Raw genomic sequence first — 11,089 nt, forward strand, 5'->3', positions numbered from 1 at the left:
ACCACTGTGCGGCGCTGTTGCTTTCCGGCTCTCCTGTCCTGCTGTGGTTTGAGGAAGGGGCAGCTTCAGCTTAGAGAGATAACTACCCCCCGTGATCTCCAGATGGCATCAGGTGTCAGGACAGTCACCAGAAAATACTTGGACTCAAAATAATATAGCTTGTAAGAGAGCTGTGTTTTTGGTCCCTAGTGCTTCGCTGCTAGAATCTTTGGAAGTGTAACAGAATAGTGACGTGGTCCGGGGTGTGGCCGTGACGCAGCTCAGACGTGAGATGCGAGCTCTTTCTGGGGCTGTGGACCTAATAGCATGACTGTAATATGGGGATGGAGGACAGGTGTCAGAGCGAAACTGGAGAGCTTGTGAGGCTGAGAAGGCTTGCTCTATTCTCTCCCCTCTGCCCCCGGCCCTGTCTCAGGCTCTCCGGAGAAGGCTGTGGCCCACTACCAGGAGGCGATCAAACTCAGCCCAAGTCATCACGTGGCCATGGTGAACCTTGGGCGCCTCTACAGGTCGCTGGGGGAGAACAGCATGGCGGAAGACTGGTACAAACGGTAAAGCTGCTCTGCTCACTCCCTGAGCTGCTTTGTGGCTGTCCGTGGCACGTGTGCCTTCACAGCACTGGTGAAGTTTGCCCCCAAGGGGCAGCTCACGATGGTGGAGGTGGTTGTCTCCGGACCGGGTGCTGAACCATGGCTGGAATGTAATTGTCACTTTTGTAGTCCATTGTCTGGGAAAGCTATCAACTGCAGCCCATGCCACAAACATGGGGATACATGAAAAGCACCAAAATGTGGCTCCATGAATAGAAATGCCTGTAGTTCATTCTCTTCATTGCTCGGTCTCCTGACCAAGTCCCTTGTTCTGTGCTGGCACCTGATCGTTTTCAAAACTTCAGTCTTGATCTAAAAACTTGAAGCTGAGATAAATCAGTGGGCAAGTGCTGTCCAGTCTGAGCGTGGTGATGATGTAGACGTGCCTTGCAGGAAGATATCTAAGTGTCCACTCACCCTTCTGTGCCCTCAGCGCCCTGCAGGTGGCACGCAAAGCCGAGATCCTGTCCCCTCTGGGAGCGCTGTATTACAACACCGGCCGCTACGAGGAGGCTCTGCAGGTTTATGGGGAAGCTGCAGCCCTTCAGCCTTCTCAGAGGGAGCTCCGCCTGGCGCTGGTGAGTTCACTGGCAGTGGAAGGACAGCCTGCAGAATAGGCAGCTCTCCAAGAGGCAGCCCTGGTGCAGTAGTATCTATGGTGTGCATAGATGCCTGTGGCCAACGTCACTTCATTCATACAAACTACACTTGAAATGCTCTTCTTGGGAAATCATTTCAAACTCAGGAAGAAGTTGCCAGACGACGGGTAAAGTAAACTCCAGTATGCCCTCCCACCCTGCTAGACAGGTGATGAGACATTTGTTTATCACCGCCCCCAGAGAGTGCATATTTAGCTAGGTCTAAATGCACATGCCTGTTCTCACTAAGTTATTTTTTTTCTGAACCATATTGGAGTTACAGATGTCACGTCCCTGGTTTTTTTTTTTTCCCCTGAATACCGCTACATATATGAGAACACTTATAAAAACACTTGTGGAAAAAGGTTAATTTTTTAAAAGTTTGTTTTAGCTCAAAAACTTTTCAGGTCCATGCATTTGAGAAGCCTGTGGTGAGGCATATGGGCATTGTGTCACAGCAGGCTAAGCTGCAGTTCGGAATGGGCACTCCGAGGGCACTGCTTCAAGCCCCTGCTGGCCCCCTTCTGGTCCAGCTTCCTGCGGATGCCCCTGGGAGTGAGCAGGTGCTGTGCTGTTCACATGTGCATGGGGCCCTGGCACCCACATGGGAGACCCTGGTAGATTCTGCTTCCCGGCTTCGTTCCGGCCCAGCCCTAGCCCTGGCTGTCGTAGCTGTATGAGGACTGAACCAAGAGGTGACAAATAAACCCCCGTTGTCCTGTGACAGCCCTCTCTCTGTCACGCTTCCTTTCAAATACATGAATACATCTCTTGTTTTAAGCTCATAGAAAATGCGTATGATGAAGATGTTTATGGATTTCCATTTTCATTGCACTGAAAGTAGCTTATTTTTAACTCCATTTTCCATAGACTGACTGAAGTTTCTAGGCATGAGGACATGTTTGTCATCCCTGCAATACAGTTTGTGAATTCAGGAAGATTTGCAGCACTATTGGCAATACTCTAGTGTTTCCCCCTTCACTCCGCCTCTTCCTTAGATGCACAAGCTTCTGATCTTGTTGCAGACGGCACAGCACAGCACTTACTCACCTGAGATTCTGAGTCAAGCTCCTTTCTGAAAAGGCATGGCGTTCAACTGAATGTCCACGTCATTCCTGCCGTTCACACATAAATGCATGCGTTTCCTTCAGTAAGAAAACAGACAGTGAGAAATCGAACCCTAATCGCTTCTCAGCTTTGTGGCTAAGATCCAGTGTGAGGAGTCTACCCCCGTGAGCCGTGGTCATGCAGACTCCTCTGTGAGCCGCTGCCTGGATGCAGAGTCTCCTTGCTGGGAGCATGCGCTGAGCACTCCCCCTGCAGGAGCTGGTCGGACGAGGTGCTGTCAGACTATCTGCTGTGTGGTTTTGCAGGCGCAGGTCTTGGCCGTGATGGGTCAAACCAGGGAAGCTGAAAAGATGACCACTCACATCGTGGAAGAGGACAGAGGATGCCTGGAATGCTACCGCCTCCTGTCCGCCATCTACAGCAAGCAGGAGCGCCACGCCCAGGTAGGGAAGACCCCGCTGGCTGGGATCACATCTGTGGGTGGCAGGTAGGGCTGCTAAGTCAGTCTCCAGGCTGTCCCCACCCCTGCAGCATTCGCTGGGTGCTGTAGCCTGTCTCCTGGGAGCTGCTGACATTACCCTGTCGTGGTACATTCCTACTGCGTTCAGTGTCAAGATCCTTTGCGATAGCACCACAACCTGTCTCCAGCCAGCTTTATACCAACCAGCCCTGATGTGCTTTAACTGTTTTTCATGTTCCTTTCTAACACATGAGGGGTCCCCAGAAAGATTCTGAAAACTAAATATTATGAAAAAAAAAGTTATACATGGATTGCACAGCTTGTCTGTCACCGAAGTTGTCACGTCCACTTCACACGAACTTCTTGAAGCTGTCCCTATATCATTTCAGGTGATCCTTATAACACCTCCGCGGGGCACCTCAGTGACCCCAATAGGCACCTGTTAGCATTTGGGAAAATCACCTGATTCATCAGTTCACGACCGACCTCCCGTTGTTGGCAGGAGTAAGGAGACATTAAAAGAAAAAAGTGACCGCCCTTGTGGTATGGAGCTCACAGTACAAGGAGACAATGAACTGCTCCAGAAATCACAAAATAAATGTATATTTATATAAGCAATAACTATATATCCACACCCAGCTTGTGACTGATCAGAGAACATGTGATCAGGGAGCCTGAACTGCCTGGGAAGATCAGGTTGCCCAGTTTCATCCAACCTGTACGATGAACTGGAGTTACTAGGCAAAGGGGCAGCCAAGAAGGTTTCATGCAGCAGGAATGGCAGGTGCAAAGGCCCTGTGGCAGCAGGGAGAGCCAATGGGACATGAACGTGAGGGCACAGGAGAGCAGTGTGAGGTGCATCTGGCGGGCTAGGCCCCCACAGGGCTTGGGGCTACCCCAAGGGTTTTCCTTCCTCTCCTGGGAGAACATGGGGAGTTTGAAGAGAGGAGGGGGCCAGTGTGCTGTGTGCCTGGAGGAAGCTCTCTGGCTGTGTGGGGGAGGGGACACCAAGAGCCCGAGAGGAGGCCATTGGAATGGCAGAGGTATGCCCCACCACCTGAGTGGCTTCTCTTTTACCTGCGTGGGTGAGAGCATCCCAGCAGGAGTTTGGAAACTTCTTGTCGGCGCCGGGAAGGCTACGACGACACAGGAACACAGGGTTTTGCTGAGAATGTTGGAAAGACAGCAGAGAGGATGGGAGGTGGTTCGTTGGTTCCCTGACCCAGCAGCTGCCGCTAGGCTGAGCAGAGCTCCAGAGACTCGCTGGAGGCGCTCTGGTCCCTGGCCTCGCCTACCCCTGTCCCTGGCGCATGTCTGCTCTCTGCAGGCCCTGGACGCCATTGACAAGGCGCTGCAGCTGCAACCAAAGGACCCCCACGTCGTCTCTGAACTCTTCTTCACCAAGGGCAACCAGCTGCGGGAGCAGAACCTGCTGGACAAAGCATTCGAGGTAAAGACACGGGATGGCGTGACATTTGGGGACCGAAGGGAAAAGCCTGCTGGTGTTGGTGAGGAGCGCGGGCCTCGGGCCCAGGCGTGTTACAAACTCTACACGAGTTGCTGTTCTGAGCGCTTGGCGTCCTCTTAGACGCTCATTCTTCCTCTGGCTTTTCATGATCCAGGGTGATGCTGTATTTCTGCATAATCGTCTAGCTTATCAGCTTGCACGAGACGTTCGGAGCGTGCTGCGTTTTGCCTGAAACTAGCTTTTCTTTCCTTGTCCCTGTTTGGGGCTTCGTGTGGGTCAGTTGGGATCACTTCCACAGGTGCTTGTCCCCCGTCCCCCCAGCAGCTTCTCTCTGATTCCTTAATCCCTGTTCCAGATTCCGAAAGCTCTTCCTGTCTCCAGTAGGAGTGTCCAGATTGCTAGGTCTCTGCTCCCTCCCCTGCCCTCCCTTCACCTCGCCTCCCCTCGCCTCTGGCTTCATCGCCACCTCCCTGCTGCCACAGTCTGTGCTTTGAAACAGTGTCTTGCACCTTATCGATGACCATCATCCACAGCTTTCGATGCGCTCACGCACAGTTTGAAATCAAGCAGCCGTTAACAAACACACAGAGAGGAATTTTACAGAAAGGCCATGCTTTATCCTTGGGACTGCTGGTTCCCACCATTGGAATTTACAGAGTTCCAAAATTATACCAAATATCCATGTGGGAAAAGTAAAATCTCGAGTACCAGATTTGTGCTGAAAAAGCAAACTGTGACAAATAACATTGGAAAAGCCCGTGTTAGGAAGCCTCGCCTAGATGCTGGACACACTGCTTTGAGCGGGAACCCGCTGAACAGTGGCCGGCGGGGCTGCATCTTCTGCGGGCCGTTGTGAGCGTTCATCTCAGACCGTGTGTGTCTCTACCTTGTCAACAATGACTCTATGTCCTTTTCAGTTACGTAACTTCAATAAACACCCATAATCTAACCACGAACATTTAGATTGTATCCTTAGATGTCTAGGTCTTCATATCTTACAATGGAAGCAAAAGTTTTTTCAGTAGCTTGACCGTGGATGAAATCCCCCTCTACTGAGTAGCTGGATTGACTGGGAGGCAGGGCCTGGCTGATGGGTGTGGCTGTGCACTGCTAGCATTCCTGGATGTGAGTAAATGTTCAGAGCCGTCGGGTGAAAAGAGCCTAGTCATTGTCCCTGGCTTTTTTTTTTTAAGATTTCTTGATTTTTATTGGAAAGGCAGATTCATAGAGAGAAGGAGAAGAACAAAGATCTTCTGTCCACGGGTTCACTCCCCAAGTGACCGCTGTAGCTGGAGCCGAGCTGATCTAAAGCCAGGAGCTTCCTCCAGGTCTCCCGTTTGGGCGGGGCTGAGTCCCAAGACTTAGAAATGTCCTCTAATGCTGTCCCAGGCCACAAGCACAGAGTTAGTTGGGGAGTATGCAGCATCCGGGACACGAGGAATCAGCATCCATAAGGGATTTCAGTGCCTGTAAGGCAACAGTGTAGCCACAGAGCCATCGTGCCAGGCCCCATTGTCCTTGTTTTATACTTGTGTAAGCTGAGACTCTGAGGCCTGGTATGGGTCGAAGTCACACAAACCTTTAGAAGTGGAATCAGGAGTTGATTCTAGCTCTTGGATAGCCACCTGATTGCTGATCATTCGCTGCTTTTTCTCTACAATTCAAGGGCAAACATGGACGCAGTTTCACTTGGTGGATCTGTTGACTTTACACTTGCTAATGAAAATAGCAAGGAATGGGCCTGGCGCGGTAGCCTAGCAGTTAAACTCCTCGCCTTCAATGCCCCTAGATCCCATATGGGCGCTGGTTCCTGTCCCAGCGGCCCCACTTCCCATCCAGCTCTCTGCTTGTGACCTGGGAAAGCAGTCGAGGACGGCCCAAAGGCTTGGGACCCTGCACCTGCATGGGAGATCTGGAGGAGGTTCCTGGCTCCTAGCTTCGGATTGACTCTGCTCCGGCCATTGCGGCCACTTGGGGAGTGAGTCATTGGACAGAAGATCTTCCTCTCCTGTTCTCTGTATATCTGAATTTCCAATAAAAATAATTTAGAAAACTAGCAAGGAACATGATGTGATGTGTGCAGGTGGTTAGCTTTGTTATCAAAGGCCCTGCTCCCAACCTTTGGCTTTCCGATATGCTTGATGCAAAACAGTATTTGCAATTTTAAGAGCAGACTTCATGGATATTACATTTACTAAGATATTGTGTGTTACTGAGATGAGCATATTTACCTGAGAGACAGAGAGCACTCTCAAACATTGGGAGACCCCGTCTGTAAGAAAAATAAGACTTCCTAAAGATTTAAAACTCTACTGTAGTAAAATCGATAGATTTGGAGAAGTATCCAGCATGGTGTCCAAGAACTGAAGCGCAGGCTGACCTTGCCTGTGAACCGTGCTTAAGCTCACTGTGAACGGGCTTAAGCTCTTTAGGAAAGTTCCCTACGATTCTGGGCATGGAAGCCACATCATAGAAGGCACTCGGATTCCCTGCAGGCAAGGTTCACTTGGTAGGGAAGAGACTCAATTCCACTTCCTCCCCTTTTCAAATCTTCATGTTTAGAAAATAAGAAATGAACAGGGCGTCTGCTAGCAACCAGGAGCAGCTGGTCTCATGGTATGTGTCGAGTATTTGCATTCACAGAGTAAATAAACAGTATGTGCCCTGCGGGGACATTAAAGCCAGTTTCTGGCTCCCTAACCGGAAGCTGTTTCTTGCCCGTTTAGAGCTATAAGGCTGCAGTGGAATTGAATCCAGCTCAGGCGCAGGCCTGGATGAACATGGGCGGGATCCAGCACATCCAGGTAGGACTCGTGCCCTCTGCCCGTGGGCTTCCTCTTCCCATCTGTCTTCACACTGAGAGGATTGAGAAGCCCTCAGTCCTGTTTGAAATGCCTTGGGTGCGACACGCATAGGTTCTGGTTACCTTGTGTTCCATCGTTGTTGAATATGGTGAAACCTTTGGACAGTGTGTCCAGGAATGCGCAGCGAACCTCAAGCTGCACAAGTCTGCAACCACATCAGAATTCCTGAGTTTGGTTCCTGGCTTGAGCCCCAGTCTCCAGTTTCCTGCTAATGTACTCCCTGGGTTCCCGCAACCTCCAGGGAAACCTGCATGGAGTGTTTGGCTGCAGTCTTCAGTCCTGACTCAGCCCCGCCCCTGCACTGAGGACATCTGGGACATGCACCAGCAGGGGAAGGCTTTCGCTGTTGTCTGTGTGCATGCCTGGGTGTGTGTGTGTGTGTGTGTGTGTGTGTGTGTGTAAGAAATGAATGTTTAAATAAATCCGTGTAAGTCTATGATGAACAGTGACAAGAAATGTCTGAGCATGTGCAGGCCAGATGCAGGTTTGTTTTGTGTTAGAGTTTCTGCTCTGTGGTTGATTTGAATCCCTGGGCATAGAGCTTGTATGTCTGGAGGGTCGTCTCTATTACTCTCTTATTTCTACGTTTCCTAGCCTTGGACCACCCTCTGTATCCAGGGCACTCAGAGACTCCGCAGGCAGGCAGGCAGCCTTCACTCACTTGTCAAGCACTGATGGGGAGCGTGCTGTGTGTAAGGTCTCCTTCCGAGCCCTGGACCACAGCCATGGCCAAACGGGATCAGCATCCCTGTCCTCACGGAGCTAACAGTTGATTTGTGGGAAACATGAGATAAGTGAATGCACACTCCCTAATGTATGCATGTATGCATACGTACAGGGAACATACCAGCTGGTGATCGGGGCTATAAAGGGGAAAAAGGGAATGCAATTAGAGTACCAAGGAGTGGAGGTAAAATTGTAAATGAAGGCGTGTAGGAAGGCCTCAGTTAAAACATGCTGTGTGTGCAGAGACCTGGAAACAGCACCCAGCAAGAACAGAGGAACGGCCCCGAAGCGTGCATGGCCCTTCCGTGTTCCAGGAGCAGCGAGGAGGCCGCACGCTTGGGCAGAGCCAAGTGAGAGCAGAGGCTCAAAGCTGAGGTCAGACGTCGCAGGAGCTGAATTCACGGGGTCTTGGCAGAGCCTGGAGGGGCCTTAACTTCCAGTCCAGACATGTTGTGGTCCTTGGATGACCTTGAGCAGAGAAAGGGCGTGCTCTGGCCTGATTTTAAGGCATCTCTCTCTTCTCTAGCTGAGCTGTTTTCAAACCTCTCTCCATCTCTGCCCTCAGTCAAGAGCAATGCAGTGATTAGAATCTAAACAAAGACCTGGTGTGGCTCACGAGGAAGTCAGGCCACCTGTCTCCAAAAAACACGCTAAGTGCAGGTGACTCGGGACTGCACACGTAGGACAGGACGCGGGGTGGGTATCCATGATCCACAGCCTGGATGTAACAGATGGTAAGTATGGCATGGCATTTATCAGGGAAAATAACCTCAGCTATGATCTCGAGCATTGACTTAAAGGACAGGAACATAATTGTTCGAAATTAAAGCTTCTGGCTTAGCCCGAGAAAGAATGAATGGAGAGTGAGGAAATAAACCTAGGTTTTGTGTGAAAGGACAGAGAAATCTGGTAATGAGAAAAAATATTCACAAGGCAGTAAGCTGTGCCCTGAAGGGAGAGCAGTCCGGCATAGGAGCAGGTGCAATTGCAACAGACGTGTGACTCAGGAACGTTCCATGGGAGCCACAGATGCACTGTTCTCTACACACAGGTGCCAAGCTGAATCGTATCAAGACACGTGAAAGATGAATGCTCCAGTTGGGGGGAAAAATGAGTTAAAAGTAGCAAAGTCAGATTCCCACGCATTCAGCAGTCCACACTGTGCTTGTCAGAGTCTATGTTATTAATGGTCAGAAGCCATTTCCTTCATTGTGTATGTCAGTGCCTGGGTTCCAGTACCCATCATCACTCATCATTTCCATCAGATAGACAAGTGGACACGGTAAGAAGTAGGCGGTGGTCACCTGCCGCCTTGATGTGCCTCTGCAGGGGTGTTATACTGGCGAGAGCTCCTGTGTGTGAGTGCGTGACAAAGCTGTCGACACCTATGGAGCCACACGGAAGACAGTTACACCTGCAGTAAACATTAGTTGCTGTTTTCTATATGGTACTTTTGCTGCTGGAGATAGTCTTAGGCAAAAGTTGCTTCAATATTTTAAGCTGAATATTAGAGTAACGCATACAGATGGATAAAGACGGTGGATTGTCTAAGTTAAAACGTTTCTCTCTCTTCTCTTCTTCTCTGTTTCTGAGTTTGTCTCTCTCTGGTTCCTCTCATGTGTCTCTTTCTTCTCTTCCTTCCTCTCCTCTCAGTCTCTGCGCCACAAATAGGAGTTTCTAGCCCTGGTTTCATTTGGTTATAAAGGAAAAAAAGGGGGAAAAAAGCTTGTGAAAACACTGTGCCAGGTTAGCCTCATGGCTCAGTAGAATTGAATAAGCTGTGTAATGTGCATTCTTCACCTACAGCTACCAAGTACCAAGAAGTCCGCAAGGAAACCCAGAGGCGGGGCTTCCGTAGGCTCAGGTGGGCAGAGTGGGTCTCTCTGCCCCATTGCTCGGAGTGTGCTGGATGTAAGAGTTATCTTTCTCCCCGCAGGGAAGCTACGTGTCTGCACGCGGTTATTACGAGAGAGCCCTGCAGCTGGTTCCAGACAGCAAGCTGCTGCAGGAGAACCTGGCCAAGCTGGACCGTCTAGAGAAACGCTTACAAGAGCTTCGAGACAAAGATCACACGTAGTAGCAGCAGCCTGGGGTAGCACTGGTGCCTCCAGGAGAGGAAAAAAAAAAGTGAAAGAGGCTAGCTCTCAGGGCAGCAGGTGCGCGCCGTCTCCCGCCCAGGATGCTGGTAGAGGACATGGATCTCTAGGAAGGAAAAAGGAAGGTTCCAGCCAGGAGAAAACCATGACAGGCTTGATTATGGATCATTGCTCGCTCTTACTTCAGAGTTTCCTGGTGGTTTCTAGGCTCTTGCAACGTGGAAATCTGCTTCTATTTCTTCGTTCAGACTTGCACGTCCCAGAAACGCAGGAGTTTGCGATGTAGTGAAGTAGGATGTGATGTTTTGAGGAGGAAACACCCTCTGGGCGAAGCTTTGTGGGCAGTGCCCCCTAAGAGGCAGTCTGTGCGATTCTCCACAATCAGGCAAGGGTAGCTAATAGCTTTTGCAGAACCTTCCAGAATATGCAGGCAGAAAAAAAAAAGCTATTGTTCATTGAGCTTTATCTAAATATCCTACTAAGGATATTGCTAGAGTCCTATAGAGGAGGAAATTGATTTCTCTTCTAAGTGTTTCCCACAGTTTAATACAGCGTAAGGGGGCTGTAGGATTGAATGTGGATATCAAGGAGCTTGCACCCTACTTGTTCACAGAAAAGAAATGTTTTAAAATTATCTTAATTTTATTACAAGTATTACCGGAGTAGTGATCCTACTCTCAGATTTCAAAAGTGCATTTAAAGTCTTTGATGTTCTTGTCTTCAAATATATTGTTATTTTGGTGAAGAAAAAGAAATAGTATATTCTATATTAAAGAATTAAAGATATTAACTGAAAAAAAAGTCATACTGTATTGATGTTGAGAGTTCATGAGATTTTTATTATTTTTGTGAAAAGCGTATTTAACCATTGAGAAATCTTGACATTGTATCATGGAAGGCTTAGTTAGTGCACGGCCGCTGGATGGAAGGGGCCCGACTTGTCTTCCTGGGTGAACAAGAGTTCCGAGTTTACAACAGAAGGACTGCCGCCCAGAGTGTCTGGTTCTGTATTTATAGTTTTGGGAATCTCATGACGAAGGCTCCAAGAATCTACATGGGAAAGAAGGCCTAATTGTATCATTTAAATACTATGCATATTTTAAAGGGAAGAGAAGGAAAGTTGAATTCACGACATTTGAGTGTTATTTATTTCAGAATTTAGGAAATCGCTAATATATG

The 11,089-nt window shown here is 49.4% G+C and overlaps 1 protein-coding gene across 1 annotated transcript in view; it reads left to right on the top strand.

The window, feature by feature from the left end:
- TMTC1 (transmembrane O-mannosyltransferase targeting cadherins 1) overlaps positions 1–9,916 on the top strand; it is a 195,937-nt gene extending 186,021 nt beyond the window's left edge. Inside the window, exons 15-20 of the mRNA XM_058655741.1 lie at positions 416–551; positions 1,024–1,168; positions 2,602–2,739; positions 4,084–4,206; positions 6,951–7,028; positions 9,751–9,916. Of these exons, the coding sequence (XP_058511724.1) occupies positions 416–551; positions 1,024–1,168; positions 2,602–2,739; positions 4,084–4,206; positions 6,951–7,028; positions 9,751–9,891 (761 nt within the window). The 3' untranslated portion in view covers positions 9,892–9,916. The remainder of the gene's footprint in view (positions 1–415; positions 552–1,023; positions 1,169–2,601; positions 2,740–4,083; positions 4,207–6,950; positions 7,029–9,750) is intronic.
- The last annotated feature ends 1,173 nt before the right edge of the window (positions 9,917–11,089 follow it).

This window comes from Ochotona princeps, chromosome 27 (genome assembly GCF_030435755.1).
Source record: "Ochotona princeps isolate mOchPri1 chromosome 27, mOchPri1.hap1, whole genome shotgun sequence".
NCBI lineage: Eukaryota > Metazoa > Chordata > Mammalia > Lagomorpha > Ochotonidae > Ochotona > Ochotona princeps.